The sequence below is a fragment of the Phascolarctos cinereus genome, unplaced genomic scaffold (genome assembly GCF_003287225.1).
Source record: "Phascolarctos cinereus isolate Bilbo 61053 unplaced genomic scaffold, phaCin_HiC Scaffold_2;HRSCAF=192, whole genome shotgun sequence".
NCBI classification, from domain to species: Eukaryota; Metazoa; Chordata; class Mammalia; order Diprotodontia; family Phascolarctidae; genus Phascolarctos; species Phascolarctos cinereus.
Window position 1 is genome coordinate 130,279,023 of NW_027555625.1, and position 17,962 is coordinate 130,296,984.

At 43.1% G+C, this 17,962-nt stretch overlaps 1 protein-coding gene across 2 annotated transcripts; it reads right to left on the reverse strand.

Annotated features, from left to right (window-relative positions):
• Nucleotides 1-12,673: 12,673 nt before the first annotated feature.
• On the reverse strand, nt 12,674-15,843 carry ADRB3 (adrenoceptor beta 3). Of its 2 annotated transcripts, none has more exons than XM_020985269.2 (2): nt 14,293-15,843; nt 12,674-13,521 (listed from the first exon to the last, which is right to left on the reverse strand). In XM_020985269.2, exons 1-2 carry the CDS (start codon nt 15,600-15,602, stop codon nt 13,275-13,277), a joined length of 1,557 nt encoding a protein of 518 aa, XP_020840928.1. In that variant the 5' UTR covers nt 15,603-15,843; the 3' UTR covers nt 12,674-13,274. The 2 variants fall into 2 exon arrangements, with proteins under 2 accessions (XP_020840928.1, XP_020840927.1); XM_020985268.2 differs by having other exon boundaries at nt 12,674-13,545.
• Nucleotides 15,844-17,962: the final 2,119 nt, after the last annotated feature.

Here is a 17,962-nt window from a genome sequence, read left to right on the forward strand (position 1 = left end):
CCTAGGAGTTTTCATTTGGGGATCTCTTTCAGGAGGTAATCAGTGGATTCTTTCTATTTCTATGGTACTCTCTTAATCTAAGATCCTGGGGAGGCTTTCCTTGATAATTTCTTGAAATATGACATCCAGGCTGTTTCTTTGATTGTGGCTTTCAGGTAGTTCAATAATTCTTAAATTATTTCTCTTTGATCTATTTTCTAGGTCAGTTTTTTTTTTCTACGAGATATTTCATATTTTCTTCTATTTCTTCTTTCTTTTGACTTTGTTTTATTGTTCCTTGATGTCTCATGGGAGTCATTAGCTTTCACTTGCCCAAATATAATTTTTGAGGAATTGTTTTCTTCAGTGAGCTTTTTGTACCTTTTTTATCATTTGGCTCATTTTTATGGTATTGTTTTCTTCAGCATCTTTCATGTCTCTTTTACCAAGCTATTAATTCTTTTTTCATAATTTTCTTGCATCATGCATTTCTTTTCCCAATTTTTCTGTTAGTATTTTTCTTTGAGGCTGTTTTTGGTATCTCACATTCTCACATTGTTATCTTTTTCTGAGTTTATAGCTTGGTCTTCCCTGCCACTGTAGTAGCTTTTTATGATCAAATTCTTTTTGTTATTGTTGTTTGGTCATTTTCCCAGCCTATTTCTTGACTTCGAACTTTATGTTAAAATTAGACTCCGCTCAACTGGGGGTGAGGAGACACTGTTCCAAGCTTCAGGGGTTTTGGTGCTGACATTTTCAGAGTCAGTTTTGGGGTTTGCATCAGTTCATGTAAGTTTTTCCAGGTTTTTCTGAAATCTACCTGTTTATCATTTCTTATAGCACAATGGTATTCCAGTACATTCACATACCACAACTTATTCAGCCATTCTACAATTAATGGACATCTCCTCAATTTCTAATTCTTTGCCAACACAAAAAGAGCTACTATAAATATTTTTGTACATGTGGGTCCTTTTCCCTTTTTTTATGATCTCTTTGGGATCACATTAGTTTGGTTTATGCAAAACCTTTTTCTAGTATTCATTTATTTGTTTAGGATTAGTTTTCAACATTTACATTTGTAAGATTTTCAGTTTTAAATTTTCTCCCTCTCCTTCCCCTCTTCCTCTCTCTCCCCAAGACAGCGTGCAATCTGATATAGGCTATATATGTACAATCATATTAAACATATTTCCACATTAGTCATGTTGTAAAGAAGAATTAGAACCAAAGAGAAAAACCATGAGAAAGAAAAAAAGCAAAGAAAAAAGAGAAAATAGTATGCTTCAATCTGCATTCAGACTCCATAGTTCTTTCTCTGGATGTGGATAGCATTTTCCATCATGAGTCTTTTGGAACTGTCTTAGTTCATTACATTGCTGAGAAGAGCTAATTTAATTTTGGTCATCACACAATGGTGTTGTTATAGTGTTTTCTTGGTTCTGATAACTTCAATCAGCATCAATTCATACAAGCCTTTCCAGGTTTCTCTGAAGTCTACCTGCTCATCATTTCTTATGGAACAATTTTATTCCATTACATTTATATGCCACAACCTGTTCATCCATTCTCCAACTGATAATCATCCCCTCAACTTCCAAAAAGAAAAAAGCTGCTATAAATATTTTTGTATATGTGGGTCCTTTTCCCATTTTTGTGATCTCTTTGGGATACAGACCAAGAAGTGGTATTGCTGGATCAAAGGGCATGCACAATTCTATAGCCTTTGGGGCATAATTCCAAACTACTCTCCAAAATGGTTAGCTCAATTCACAACTCCACCAACAATGCATTAGTGTTCCAATTTTCCCACAGCTTCTCCAACATCTATCATTTTCCTGTTTTGTTATGTTAGCCAATCTGATAGGTGTGATGTGGTACCTTAAAGTTGTTTTAATTTGCATCTCTCTAATCAATAGTGGTTACAGCATTTTTTCATAGGACTATAGATAGCTTTAATTTCTTCATCTGAAAACTCTACCTGTTCATATCCTTTTACCATTTATCAATTGGGGAATGACTTATATTCTTATAAATTTGACCCAGTTCTCTACATATTTTAGAAATGAGGCCTTTATCAGAGACGCTGGCTGCAAAAATTATTTCCCAGCTTTCTGCTTCCCTTCTATCTTGTTTGCATTGGCTTTGTTTGTGCAAAACCTTTTTAAATTAATGTAATCAAAATTCTCCATGTTGCATTTCCTAATGTTTTCTATCTCTTGTTTGGTCATAAATTCTTCCATTTTCCATAGATCTGAAAGGTAAGCTATTCCTTGCTCTCCTAATTTGTTTATAATATCACCCTTTATGTCTAAATCCTGTACCCATTTGTATCTTGTTATCCGATATAAGATGTTGGTCTATGCCTAGTTTCTGCCATACTATTTTCCAGTTTTCCCAGCAGTTTTTGTCAAATAGTGAGTTCTTATCCCAGAAGCTGGAGTCTGGGTTTATCAAAAAGTAGATTACTATAGTCATTGACTTCTGTGTCTTGTGTACCTAACCTATTTCCACTGATCCACCACTCTATTTCTTAGCCAGTACCAAGTAGTTTTGATGATTGCTGCTTTATAACACAGTTTTAGTTCTGGAAAGGGTAGGCCATCTTCCCTGTGCAAGACCTTTTTAATTTAATGTAATCAAAATTATCCATTTTACATCCTGTAGTGCTCTTGCTTAGTCATAAATTCTTCCTTTAACCATAGATCTGACAGGTAAACCATTCCGTGCTCCCCTAATTTGCTTATGGTATCACCCTTTATGTCTAAATCACATACCCATTTTGACTTTATCTTGGCATACAGTGTGAGATGTAGTTTCTGCCAAACTGCTTTTCCAGTTTTCCCAGCAGTTTTTGTCAAATAGTGAGAGTTCTTGTCCCAAAAGCTGGAATATTTGCATTTATCAAACACTAGTTTGCTATGGTCAGTGGCAATGATGTCTTGCAGCAGAAGCACATGCAGGCTAAAAAAGGGGGGAAATGGCTTAGCCGAGAAGAGACCCAGTATTCTTAGTAGCACCCTCTAAGCACCTTCTTGTCGTGACTATTGGATGATCAGGAACTGCCTTAAAGAAAGGAGGAAAGGAATAAAGACCCGTATTAGAATGAGCCCTGGATTGAGAGCACAAGACGAGTGAGGTTAGCCCTTAGCCGTCATGCCCCTCTTTTTCAGCCCCAACACCTTCACTAGTTGCTCCCTCAGACAGGATTGCAATGTCAATTTGAATCAGAGATACATCCTCGGTGCTGGCAGGGGCTTGCTCATGTGACCCTCAGAAGGGCTTAAAAAGGAAATGAGAGTCTCTGCAGGGTATCTAGCTCATATAATAGCATACTGTAGAGGAACGAACACAGGATTTAGAGTCAAAGGTGGTGGTGGTTGTTGAGTCATGACTCAACATAGCACATCAGGCCCTTTTATCCTCCACTATCTCTCGAAGTCTGTCCAAGATGTACTTTCAGATCTGGGCTCTGCTAATTGATACTTGTATGATAGCAAGTTACTTTCCTCATCTATAAAATGGGAGAATGGGGACTGGAAATACATTACCACGGATGTCTCAGCTCTAATCCTATGATCCTATAAATTTTCCCCAGACCCTCTCATAGCTGAGTTAAATCCCTTCTACAATATGGCAACAAGTAGTCATTCTGCCTTTGCTTGAAGGTCTTTAGTGAGAGAGAACATACTGCCTTCCAAGACAGCCCATTCCACTTTGGTACATCTCTGTTGGGCATTTTTTCCTTATATGGAGCCAAGATTTGATCCGTGCAGCTTCCATCCTTAGATCCTAGTTCTGCTCTTCAGGGTCAAGTAGAATGAATCTAATCCTTCTTTCTACATCATGATAGCTCCTCAAATACTGGTAGACAGTTATCATGTCCTCCACTGCTCTTCTCTCTCTCAGACTAAAAATGTTACATTCTTTCAATGGATCCTGACATGGGATAGTGTCTACTTCTCTCACTATCTTGGTTCTGAGAGAAATTATTATTTCTCTCTTATATTTACAACCAATTATTAATTGAGATTAAGATTTTTCCTTTTCTATTTCCTCATTCAGAAACCAGCCCTTGTAGGTTATTCAGCCAACAACTGAAGGCTATTGCTTATAGATGAGACTGCCCAAATCCTCAAGGTACATGATTTTCAATCTTGGGTAGGACTCCACCCAATTAGAAGACTTTACAAGGAGAATCTAATCTAGGTGTAGTTTTTAACCCACCATCACCATCACTCATTGTCCACTGACTAGGTGGAGGACAGATCTTTTGTATAGATTGCCCAAGGCAGGAATAGTCTGGCTTGAGATGAGTCTTTCTTTGTCCATGAGTAACATGATCAGAGTCACCACACCCAGTCCTTCCTTAGAATAGGCCCATTTCTCATTATAATATTCGTTCTTTCATTAACTGTTAACCAATCAGAGTTGATTACTGCCTGTTGGGAACATCCACTCTTCCAAGGGTATATCAGCTCAAAAGACCACCATGAGGGATCTTTGGTTTACAAGAGAAAACCAAATGACCATCTTTTTATTAATTATTCGCTAGCCATAATGAATAAAATGATTAATTACCCAGAAATTATGTTTCTTGGACTTTTCATTCATCACAGTTTTCCTCTCTTCTGAACTTACGCCATCTTGTTTGTATCCTTTGTTAAAATGTGGTGCCCAGAGCTGAACCCAACACTGTAAATGTGGCCTGACAAGGGCAAAGGGTGCCAGGACCTGCATCTTCTTAGTCCTAGACACTATTGTCTGCCATGGCAGTCTGCTGACCTTCCATTGACCTTTCAAGGAGACCTGAGCTCAAACCCTTACTGTACTCCTTATTACCTGTGTGATCTTAGGCAACTACTTCCACCTGTCTGGGTCTCCAGGCAATTCATACACACATGATAAGCACCTACTATGTGTGGGAAAATTCCAGTCCTTCATAAACAAAGGTATGGGGAGATTAGACTAAATGTTTTATAAAGTTACCTTTAGACCTAAATACTATGATTGATGGGATTAAATCTCACCTCGTATACCTGTCATGAAGATGTTTCAGGTTATTTTTCTTCTGACTGTGGTTTTTATAGAATTTAACATCCCTGTAGTTAGTGGCTGGGTGGCACAGGGCTAGAGTGCTAGAACTGGAGAAAGAAAGACTTGAGTTCAAATCCAGTCTCAGACACTTACTAGTTGGGTGAACCTGGTCAAGTCACTTAACCTCTATCTGCCTCAGTTTCCTTATCTGGGAAATGGGGATAATAATAGTACCTACCTCCCAGAGTTTTTGTGAGGCTAAAATGAGATATTTTTAAAGTGCTTTACAAACCTTAAAGCACTATATAAATGCTATTATTTCTACTAATAGCTAACATTTCTATGCCACTTTGATATTTACAAAGCACTTCCCTCACAACAATCTCATGAGGTAGTTAGCACAAGTATTATTATCCCTATTGTATAAGATAAGCATACTGAGCCTCAGAGAATCAAAGCAAATTCCCCAGGCTCACACAGCCAATAACTGTCCAAAGCCAGGACTAAAATCCATGTCTTTCACTAAGACCACTGGGGGTAGGAAGTGGGGGTAGAGGAATCCTCCACTCTTCCTATATTTTCAGAAAACCAACTTGAAATTTAGGCTATGAATTTGGTCATAAGCAGCCATTCCCTTCCCCAAAATGGAGGGTAAAATGGAAAGTCCTCCTTCCTATGACTAATGAAATCGGATGTCTTCTTCATTAAACCTTTGCGGGCAGACCTACCAAAAGACCAGAGCAAACTGGATAAACTTATTCAGAATGGGTTGTTGATGCTTTATGGTGGCTTGATGTATTCTCTTATTCAAGGAATATGTTTGCATTTTCAGCCTTCAACCAGAGAAGAGACTGATAGTGGGAATTTGAGACAAGCCACTACAGGACATATTCATAGACAAGTGCTACTTTGTGCCTCCAATCATACCCCATAAGGGGACTTTCCTTTCTGCCTATGAGCAGAGTTGTCTGTGGCTCTTAGTCAGGGGGGAGAAAACAGCAGCAGCAGCAACAACAACAACAGAAAGTAGTATTCTAGTTGTAGCCTAGAATGAAGTCCAGGCATTAGTAAAGCTTCTACTTGTTCTTTCTGGATTCTGCCAGCAGGGGGCGCCAGGCTCACCCAGTGTTTTCAGAAGGCCATCACAGGATAAGAATTAACAAAGATCAGTCTTCATCCCGCCCACCACAAAAAATAAAAAAAAAATAAAATTGCTCTAGGTGATTCTCATTGCCCTCTCTGTGACGAAATGTTCCTTTTTCTGACTGTGGGTGCAATTTTTGCTCTTACTGCCTGTTTAAAGCACTGGCATGGGAGGATATATGGTGAGATGTAAGGGACGTTAAATTTGAAATCTGAGAGACTGGGTTTGGATCCTGGCTTTGCTACTTCCCGTTATCCCTTCCACATCTGGGGGTTAGGGGTTCAGCATCCCCAAAATCTAGAAAGTCTGTGTAAAATGTTTTGGCCCTCCCTTCGGACCAGAGAAATCTGAATTTTTTTCTTTTTCTTTTATGAGGTGTTTATAGTATCTAATTGTAAAAATTGGGTTAAGCGTCTGATCATAAGCTCTGTGTCATTTGCTAGCCTTTGCATGGTGCTGTCTGCTCCCACAAAACTCCCCGAAAAATTCCCATTAAATTTCTCATGCTGACCAATGATACATTGAAACCTTGATGGGAAAGTTGGGATGTAGAAAGGATAACTGTATGTCCTATATGACTTTGCTCGAGTCATTTAACTCTCCCTAGGCCTTGGTTCCCTTACTTGTAAAATGAATCAGTTGAACCTTTGAGGTTCCTTCTACCTCTAAATCTACAATTCTTTGGTTTTCCAGAAAGAAGCCTTCCCAGGTCACTTCATCACTCCAATGGCACGTCCTGTCATGGAGGACTTCTTGGGTTTTCAAAAATTAGATCCAAACAAGCCGTAAAAGCTTTGAGTTGAGGCTTGGGAACTAGACTGTGTCTGTCATAGGAGAAAACATTAACTGGAGAGTTAACCACCAGGTAATTATTTTTCCAACAGCAATTCGAAACAAATGTGTAGTGGGGTTTGGGCTTGCATTAGAGGAAAATTACAGATTTTTTGAAATATCAAAGTAAGAAGTAACATTGGAATATTTGGGAGAGGGGGCTAGGCAATGGAGTTAAGTGACGTGCCCAGGGTCACAAAGATAGTAAATGTCAAGTGTGTAAGGCCAGAGTTGAACTCAGGTCCACCTGACTGTAGGGCCAGTGCTCTATTCACTGCACCACCTAGCTGACTGGGAAAGGACCATTTCCTTTGAGAGAGACGGGGAAAAAAATTCTGAATCATTAACATGAGAGCACAGGGAAATAAGTGCGGCTAATAAGCCACACATAGACACATGCACATATGCACAATGATGATTAGATCCAATCAATGTTAGTGATGTTAGTTTGGTCAGTCAGTCTAGAATTTCTTAAGCATCTACTACTATATGGGGGACACTGTTCTAAGTGCTGGGGATGCAAAGAAAGGTTAAAAAAAAAACCAGTCCCTGCTCTCAAGGAGCTCACAGTCATATGGGGAAGACAACATGCAAACAACTGTACAAACCATATACATACAGGATAAATTAGGGCTGGTTTCAGAGGGAAGGCACTAAGATTAAGGAGGACCGGGAAAGTCTGGATATGAGAGATAGTATTCCAGGCATGTGGGGGAGTGAGGATAGAAGGGGGCAGACAGCAAAAAGTCTTAGAGTTGGAGATGGAGCTCTAAAAATGCTAAGAGATAATACACATCCCCTTCCTCCCCATCCTAGCTTCCCCTAGCCAGGTAGAAGATACAAGAGGAAATCCAGATAGGTAATCAGACAAGGTAGTTAGCTGGTCCTGAACACTGCTGAGCAGGCTTTAAAGAAAGCTTGTGACTTAAAATGCCCTGACCATTCAAAACCCCCTAGACTAGCCTTGGGTTAGGAAAGATGGAGAAACTGGGTTTTATACCACTGATCCAGACAGAGATCAGACCAGACTGGGCTGAAATAGCACCAGACAGAGCTCATTAAAAATCCCTATGCCTCTGTCACCCTAACAATCAATTTTCCATGCTTTAATTTCATTTTATTTTACCTTTCCCCTTAAATTCCCTAGTGGATCCTTTTAACCCCAGCCTTGTTTTAAGTGAATTAAAGGAAGGAGGGTTTCTAGAGATAAGAACTTTCTAGGGTAGCCCAACTTTCCAGGTCAGAACTGGTGGCAGCAGGAGACTGTGAAAAATAATATTTATATAGAGCTTACAATGTGCCAGGCGATGTATTCGGTCCTTTACAATTATTATCTCATTTGATCCTTACAACAACCCAGGGAGATAGGTACCAATATTATCCCCATTTTATAGATAAGGAAATTGAAGCTAATAAATGTCTGGAGTCGGATTTGAACTTGGGTCTTCTTAATTTCAGGGTTCTATGCCACCTAGCTGAGTTACAAAGCCCTGGGAATCAGCTGCAGGAGCTATTCCTCCTCTCCCAAAAGTATGAGTTCCTAATGGATTGGAAAAAAAAACAACAACACTGGACTTAGAGTAAGAATGTCCAGGTTTGAATCTAGCCTCTAGCTTCGTTCTAGTTGAGTGACCCTAAGCAAAGTCATTTCTTCTCCCTAGGCCCACTTCCTCTAAAACGTGGGTGCTGGGACTAGCTGATCTCTAGGGTGCCTTTGGGCTCTAAATTGCCCATACCATTTATTCTTCTTTCCATTCTCTAAGGGGCAAGAGACCAGAGTAAGGACTGCTCTCCACCTATATTGTCATTAGGAAAAACTGAGTTGCCACTGGGTAATTTATTTCAAGTTTTGATAATGTGGAGGAATTATAAAGGATTACATCCACGTCCATTGTTCCTTCTTTAAACAGGGCTGGAAATTCCTACCTTCACCCTTGCTGCAGCATCTGTTTTGCCCCTTCCCCCCAAGAGCTAATAGCAGATGGCTTGAGGCAGGGACATACCAAGGACATTTTGTGTCTTTAGCCATGGTCTGGCTCTCATCCTTCCCCTCAAGCCAGGCTCTGTTTGTCTATGCACAGAAATACAAACACACCTGCCCTGTTGGTGCATCCTGCAGGGAGTATGAAGAAAGATCTTTTTTTTCCTGAGAAGTATTCAGTGGGGAGTATATTTTTCATGGATGTCGCCAACTCAGATTTACTGAATCCCTACTTGTGTGGCTTATAGGGTGCTAGGCACCGTGGGACAATATATAAAATCCTTTCCTCACCCTCCATCAAGGGTTCTTAACCTGAGGTCTGTGAATGTTTTTTTAAATATATTTTGATAACTGTATTTCAATATAATTGGTTTCCTTTGTAAGCCTATGTATTTTTGCATGAATTTAAAAACATGATTCTAAGAAAGGCATCCATAGATTTCATCAGACCCCCAAAGGAGTTCATGACAGAAAAAAAGGTTAAGAACCCTTGCCCTAGCGGAGGGGTCACTTGCTCAAACATTCCCCCTCCCTTCACTTTCTGGTCAGCAGCCATAGTAGCAAAGGGCTTGGAGAAGACTATTTTATCCCACTTAAAGCAAAAGCTCAAGTGATTATCAGAGTTCTCACCCTGGTGAATTTATTGTTATTGTTCAGTAGTTTGGGTTATGTCTGATTCTTCATGATCCCTTTTGGGGGTTTTTTGGCAAAGACACTGGAATGGTTTGCCATTTCCTTCTCCATCTCATTTGACAGATGAGGAAACTGATGCAAACAAGGTGAAGTGACTTGCCCAGGCTCACACAGCTAGTAAGTGTCTGAGGCTGGATTTGAAGTCGGGAACTTGAGTCTTCCTGCCTCCAGGCCCTGCACACTATCCACTGCTCTCACCTTTGGCGTGACCCTGGCCTAAAGTTGCTTCCCTGAAGGAATATCACAGTGAGTATAATTGTTTGCAGTCGCAATCTTCGGGACAACTTTCTTCTGAGCTCTTTCACCATTGCTCTTTCTTTTTGTCACGTCTCATCCCATATATACTTATCTGTGAATTTACTGTCTCCCCCTACTAAAACGTATGCTGTTTGAGAGCAGGGACTATCTTCTGCATTTGCAGCCTTAGCCAAAAGCACTTTTTTTAGACTGGACCTGTGATATCCATACAAGGAATTTTCAATGAGGAAACTCCCTCTACCAATACAAATCGACCCCTGATTTGCAATTTGTCATTTTGGAAGGTGTGGGGCAATAAAAGGTTAAGCCATTTGTCCAGGGTCACATAGCAGGATATGTCAGTGGCCAGACTTGACTCCTGACTCTAAGGTGAGTTCTCTATTCAATACTCCATGCTGCTTATTGACTGCTTAATTGCTGTCTCATCATCTGGAGCACTCCTTCTCTTAGGAACTTCAGGAGTAATGCATATTTCTAAACAGCTTTAATATCGACAGTTTTCCTTCCAACCACCCAGTAAAGTAAGTTGTTACAAGTATAATTGTTCTCATACTGTAGGTGAAGAAACTAAGGCTTAGAGAGGGTAGGAGATCTGCCCCGGGCCATATACTGAAGATGTGTAGGAGCAGGCACTCAAACCAGCTCTGCATTGGCCAAGTTTCAACATTTTCCACTACTGTTCTGCCTTGATTATAAAATAAAATAGAATTCAGGGGTGAAAAGGACCTTAAGGATCATCTAATCTGACTTCCTCCTTTTACATCTTAGGAAATGAGAAAGGCAAGTAACTTATACAAGGCCACACAGTGAGTAGCAAAGCCAGTATCTGAACCTCCATCTCCTGATTCCCAATCCAGCATTCTTTCCACTCTATACCATGTTTCTTGCCAACAGGTTCCCTGGTCCCTTGGTTCTACTTTTGACAGAGGAAATAATGCCTTTGGAAAAATCACTTCCACTCCGTCCTCTCAAACCTCACCTCCCTAGATACCCCCCCAAAAAAAATCAGTCATCAATCTTGCTGCTGGATGGAGTCCTCTTGGAAGGCGTGTGAGGACCAACAGGCTCTTTCCAGTTGGTCTGTAAGTTTTCACATCTCGGTTCATGGATTGGATGTTTGACTTCCACCCTTCAGATTGCCAGCAATGGTTTCCAAGAGCAGCCTGCTCCCCACCAAGGATGTAAATCTCTCTCTCTTTGCAGCTGGACCGTGGATTTCTGGAGAAATGCCAAGAGCTGCTGCCTCTTGAGTTGTCAGATACAGCAGTGACAATCCACAGACAGAGCCCACAGCCTTAGCACAAACCTAAACACTCAAACCTGAGTCTGACAGCTGGCACAGAGGAGGGCCAGCGGATCTGTGGCACGAGGAGCTCATGGACAATATTCAGGACGTTTCTACTAACCAGAGCTCCAAATCACCCTTCTCCCACTCCCAAGGCTGCTGGTTTTCAGGGGTAATATGAAATCCTTACCCTCCCCTAGGCTAAAGCAAAGACTTCCTCTTATCTTCTATAAGGGCCAACCCTTCAAAGGCCTTCAGAGTCTTGGCCAGGAAACCTTCCAGGGTCTCAGATTCCAGAGATGGAGTGATGCTTTGAACAAAAAGGAAACAAGTCATTCTTGGGAAATGTACATCCCAACTAATAAAACTTGGTTTCCTAGGAAATGGGTAGGGAAACACAATCCAGACCCCCTTCATACTCAAGTACCAATATACAAAAGTCTAACTCATCCTGAAAGACAGACACCATGACTTATTCTTTTTTCCATTCACCCACAATGCCTTGCATATATATATATGTGTATTATTTATATACATATATAATAGGTACTCAATAAATGTGTTGATCAATTAATCTATAAATCAATGTGGACAAAACCTGTTGTACAAGTCATTAAGCAAGTGGTTTTTCTCCATCTACAAAAAAGTGTTAGAGGCAGACTAGAGTACGTCTGGGACCTTGAAATCAGAAAGTCGTGGGTATGAGTCCTGCCTCTGACACTTAGAACTAGCGGTGTGATAATGGATGTCACTTAACCTCTCAAGGTCCCCTAAGTAACTCTTAAAAAACTCCAACAAGTTGTCCATCTGGAATAGTATAGGGGGTTTCCCCATTAATAACCCCCATGCCAATGAAATCACAGGTCCAGACCAAAAAAAGCTTGAAATAAGCATAGACATGTTTTAAACCACAGTTTCACTTCTAACTAGATAATAAAGATTTCTATAGGCAAGGGAGGGGGGAGATGATATCAGAACCTATTTACAGCATGATACATCTCTCATTGGCTTATAACAATGCACAATGACTCAGCTATACCCACAAACACAAACACATACACATATGCACAAACAGGTGCAAAACCACTTCCTGACAGTATTCTGGATGCCCTGTGTGCCTGGCTCACACTTCAGGCTCACAGCAAGGTAAGCAACACGCACTCTGAATTGGAGCCCAGTTGACTACTTCTACACTAAGGTACAAACCCTGGGGCTATTTAACCGTATTCCAGATGGGGATGCCCTAATTTGTGAACCTCCCCAGGCTCCTTTGCCAAAATAGTTGTGGCTTAACTTGAAGATAAAAGTTTGGAGGAATTTGATGAAAAGGGGAGGAGAGAGGATTATGGAGATTATCTCTAATTTACAGGATGTATTTGGAGCTAGACCAAGGATAAAGGAGAAAGTAGGCAAAAGAGGAAAATGATTCAGGGAGAAAGGAAAAGGAATGAGAAGGGGCAACAGATTGCTTTATACGCTGACATTTATTGATTTGATTTTAAAACAAAAGAATAGTTTTACCTCTATAAACACCAGGAGTTTATAGAAACTTTCAAGGGGATACCCTCTCCCCCCACCCACACAAAATAATAGAGTCCCTCTGACGGTATTGTGAGGTAGATATGAGCTTTTCTCTCCCAAAAAAATGAGGATAAATGAGGCTTAGTGGTGAAATGAGGAAGCTAGGAACAAAATTCAGACTTCTGGATTTCTCCTATCCCCTACTCTTACCACTGGCCAGCAGCATCTAGGGATATTCCTAAAGGCTTGAAAACTGCAAAAGGTTCTCTTAGTTGCCCCATCATCCCCCGATCTAGGAAACTGAAGGAGTGGAACAGGGATGCTCTCTTTGCCCTGAGACCTCTTCATGCAGCACCAACGTGAGAAAGATGGGATGCCCCCTAGACATTGCTTATCCCTCCTGCTCCTGGGACTAACGAGGGCAGGCTGAAAGGATACACCCACTTGCTGAGGTAGTGACAGGTTATTCCATTTAGCCCAGTGCTTTGGAAGCTGACTCCATTTTCTCCATAACAGCATCTGGAAGAAGCTAGGAAGATCTCGGTCTACTTGCTCTCAACCAACAGGCTCCTTAGCTCCTTATCACAGTAACAGACCACTGGTCCTGGAGGGCACAGGGTGGAAGGCAAGAGCATAGCTCTGACAGTCTCACCACTCCACAGAGGGTTTGGCTGGGAGACCCCCATCTCTGGACACAGTCTGAGTAAGTTCCCAGGTTGTTCCAACAGGTCTGGGTCAATGAGACTGTCGCTTCTGTCAGCTGCAACCCAAGGCAAGGAACTCCTGGAAGTCCTGAAAGGCATAGACATCTTGCGTCTGGGAAAAGGAGGAAAACAGGGCACTGGAGAGGGGGAGTGGGAGGGGCTGGTGAACACTGGACAGGACTTAGGATAAAGATCACTGGAGAATGAGAAATGCCCTGAAAGATGGGGTAACTACTCCCCTCCCACCCCCATCTTCACCCCCGGGGAAGAATTTTCACTCTCACAAGCTCTCCAACCTGATTGGTTCTCTACAGCCCGGGAGCAGGTTCTCTCTGCTAAACCTTCCGAAGCGCAGAGATGGAAGCTGAAGCCAGTTGGGCTTCAGTCCTTGGAGAACTGAGGTTTGGCCCAGTCAGCGCTTGTATTGAAGGCAGTGATCTGGAAGCGCTGACCCAAATTGTAGCTATCACCACCGCCATCGCAGCCTTCCCCACCGCCACCTACCCCAGCCCACCCCACCCCACTCCACTTCCCACACTCCTTTCGCAGAGCTCGGAGCAGGATACGGCACCGCCCTCCCTGTTCTCACTCTAGCTTTCGGACAACAGAAGAATGCAGTGCTCCTCCAAAGGCCAAGCTCTCCCTCTTGCCTTATGTCCTAGATTTACAATAGAGATAAGAATCCCGAGTTCTCTATTTCTGGCATCCCCCTTTTCTAAGCGCAGCAGATTCGCCCTCCCTTTTTCCCTATCCCGACCATCTCCACTCCTAATCCTCTTTTTAAAAGTTTATAGAGCAAGGCACAGGTATTCTTTCATTATCTCAGTACCAGGGCCATTCAATACTTCTTGGTACCTACCCCTCAAGCTGTGGGCATTGTGCAATCTGTGTTACCTCCCGCTGTCCCTCCCACAGAGAGCGTCCCCTGCTGCCTTGCCCCACGGCTTCGTTCCCATCTTCTATCCCCTGACTCTGGGCAGCTTTGACAGAGCCCGCGACTCCAGCGGTTGGATCTGGGGAGTCTTCGGGAGTTCGGGGTAGGCAACGACGGGGACATGGTGAGCGCGGCCGAGCGTACAGGCGGCGGTCGCAGCGGCACAGCAGTCGGCGAAAGGCGCTGCGAAAGTCAGGGCTGCGGCAGTATATCAGTGGGTTGAAGGTAGAGTTGGCATAGCCAAGCCAGTTGAGGGCAAGGAATGCCGAACTGGGAACCAGCGCAGGCCCCCCGAGGGCGCGCACCACATTGGCCACAAAGAAGGGCAGCCAACAGAGGGTGAAGGTGCCCATGATGAGACCCAGGGTACGCAGGGCTCGGTGCTCCTTAAGGGGCAGCAGGCGTGCTGGTCGGCGGCCGCCGGACTGGACTCCCGCAGGAGGGGCGCAGGGTCTTTCTTGGGAAGTAGGCAATGGGGAAGGAGGGGGCTCTTCTGGAGGGAAGCGACCAAGCTCCCGACGCAGCTGGCGCAACTGGCGAGTAGCCACAGCAAAGACCCGTGCGTAGACAAAGAGCATGACGAGCAGGGGAAGGTAGAAGGAGACAGTGGAGGAGAGCAGAGCGTATGGCAAATTGGAGGCGAAGGTGCAGCAGAACGGATTGGAGTGACAACTCTGTGCCTCGGCGTCAGCTCCTACGCGCCACCACTGGCTCATGATGGGTGCAAAAGACACTGCAGTGGACACGACCCACACCAAGACAACAGCTGTTCTGGCACGGGGCTTAGTGACCAAGGCGCCATAGCGTAGTGGATTGGTCACTGCCAGGTAGCGGTCCACGGCTAGGGCGCAAAGAGTCTCAATGCTGGCGGTCACACACAGCACGTCAATAGAAGTCCAGAGCTCGCAAACCATGGCGCCGAATGGCCACTGTCCCGTCAACGCCAAGGTGGCCCCCGGGGGCACCACTAGGAGCCCCACCACCAGGTCAGCAGCCGCCAGTGAAGTCACGAACACGTTTGTCATGGTCTGGAGCCGTGGGGTCCTGGCGATGGCCACGATGACTAGCAGATTGCCTCCCACAGTCGCTAATACAGCCAAAGCCAAAAGCGCCCCCGCCACTGCTGCGGCCCACGGTGCCGCGGACAGCCCACTAGTGTTGGTGACGGCGGACGCCACCGTTGGGTGGTCTAGCCACTCGGGCAAAGAACTGTTCTCATGGGGCCACGGAGCCATCCCCGACTGAGGCACAGGGGAGGGAAAGAGGGAGAGGGGATTGCCGGGTTCACCCAGCTCAGGGGAGGAGGTGGCAGGGCGTGGGAGCGGCTCCCCGGGCCTGAGCCATCTTCCCCGCCTGACTGGGTCCAGGAACGCTCTCGGCCTTCCCCCCCCCAACCCCACCCCCCCGGGTGCCACCACTTCTGGGAGGAGTGGCAGCCCTTAAAGGGGCAGCAGCCAGTACTCCCAGGAGGGGAATAGAGGGGTGGAGATAGGGAGGGAGAAAAGGGGAGATGAGAGAGAGGGGACGAGACAAAGAGGAGGAGGAAGGATGGATGCTTGCTTTTTTTGCGTTTGCCAAATCTGGAGTAATTGACCCTATATTTGTCTATCCTGTTCCCTTTCCAACCCCAACTTTGTGCTGCTTCCATATACCAGCAAAGGCTTGAGCTCCAGGGGGAAATTTGGAATCCCTCTCATCAGGAAAGAGGTAAAGAAAGAACCAGAATCTTAGTGAGGAGACTTTCCTTCCTAAGAAAGAAGTCAAGGGATAAATCAGGCCCAAGAATCTCCAGTAACCTCTGGTTTATTTGGATGACCCTCTCTGGGGTTCTTTAATTTAGATAGAGGAGAGGGTTGTCACCCTTTCTCCTCTATCAGGCCTCTATTCTGAACAGCATTTCAAAGGTGAAGCAACATGAGGCTTTGCTTATTGGTTTTTCTTTCTCATCCTTTTTACTTAAAAAAAAAGAAAAAGAAAAAGAAAAACGTTTTTCTATTCTCTCTTTTCCTCCTGCACTCCTAGGGAGAAGTTTCTGGTTGTATTTGGAAATGGTTACATTTATATTAGGATTTAGCACTGTTTGCAAGAGTATACCAGCCACAATTCTCTTCCCACTCCAGGGTACCCTCCATTCAGCCACCAAAGTAACCTTTCTAAAGCTCAGGTCTGACCATGTCATCCTCACACTAAATAAATAACAGTGGCTCTTATCATTTCAGGATCAAATCTAAAATCCTTTGTTTATCAAAGCCCTTTATAATCTGCCCTCCTCCTATCTTTCACGTGTTCTTACACCGTAAACCTCCTCCACCCCTCAGATACTTTGAGATCCAGTGACCCTGGGCTCCTTGCTGTTCCTGGAACAAGACAGTCCATCTCCAGACTCAGGGCATTTTTACTTCATGCCTGGAATCCACTCCCTTCTTCTATAGGCAGACTTTCTGGATACTTCCCATAATTCTAGTGCTTTCATTTTGTTAGTTATCTCCAAGTTAATTTGTATATAGCTTATTTGTATATAGTTGTTTGAGTATTATCTCCCTCATTAGACAATGAGCTCCTTGAAAGCAAGAAATATCTTTTGCTTTTCTTTGCATACCCCATGTTCAGCACAGTGCCAGTAGTAGGCACTTAATAAATGTTGGACTGATTGACTAAATGTCATTGACCTTGTGTACAAAAGGCAGCTGTGGTTTAGTGGCTAGAGAGCTTGTCTCAGCCTTAGAAGATCTGGGTTCAGTTTCTGCCCCAGACTCCTGCAGGGAGACCTTGGATGAATCACTTAACCTCTCAGTGTACCCATGCAATTCGATGGATTTGAGTAGCAGCTATGAATCTGTATTGGTAGAGGGAATCCCCTACTCTGGGAATTCTATCAGTAAAATCACAATTCCAATTTACACATAAGTCATAATCTCTCCTTCCTCCACATTTGTATACTTCTCTTAAGACTGCTGGGCAAGAATACATTTTTGAAACATATTAACTAGAAGAAACTCCCAATTTAAGGATGAGACTTTTTTTATACCTACTGTTTCCCAACTTCCAAAAATAAATCCTTTATAACCTACCCCAAATGTTTTAAAGTGACTCCCTCCATTTGCCTGAAATAATTTGTTAACAAAATGTTTTCATAATAGTAAATTGTAAACTGCAAATTGTAATAGTTTGTATATATTATATATAAATTATAATAATTACATTATATATACAATAATTACAATAAATTATAAATAGTAAATTGTAAACATCATATATTTAAAACAATATGGTATGATACTCTAATACCACATCTTCATGGGTACTATTAATTCCACCTCCTACCTGAGGCAGCTCAAAAATCCTATTATAGTCTTGCCTAATTTTACAGAGGAAGAAACTGATGTTCTGAGAGACCAAACTTGCCTCATATCATACAACTAACAAGTATCTGAACTGGGACACAACCCTAACTACCAAAGCCAATCCCTCTTCTGCTCCACCCTCTGGTTCCCCCACCTGTCAGGCCCTGAACCTCAATTCTGGGCTCCATTTTTGGCAGGTGACGCTCACAGAATCACTAAGCCAGTTCCTTTCTAGCTAGGTGGGGAGAAAA

Bases quoted from the DNA above. Each gene is read 5' to 3' on its own strand.
- ADRB3 (XM_020985268.2), bottom strand. From the start codon at position 15,602: ATGGCTCCGTGGCCCCATGAGAACAGTTCTTTGCCCGAGTGGCTAGAC. The intron at 13,546-14,292 runs GTAGGTACCAAG...TCCTTTTCCCAG, and splicing joins CAATGCCCACAGCTTGAGGG to ACGCAAGATGTCTATGCCTT.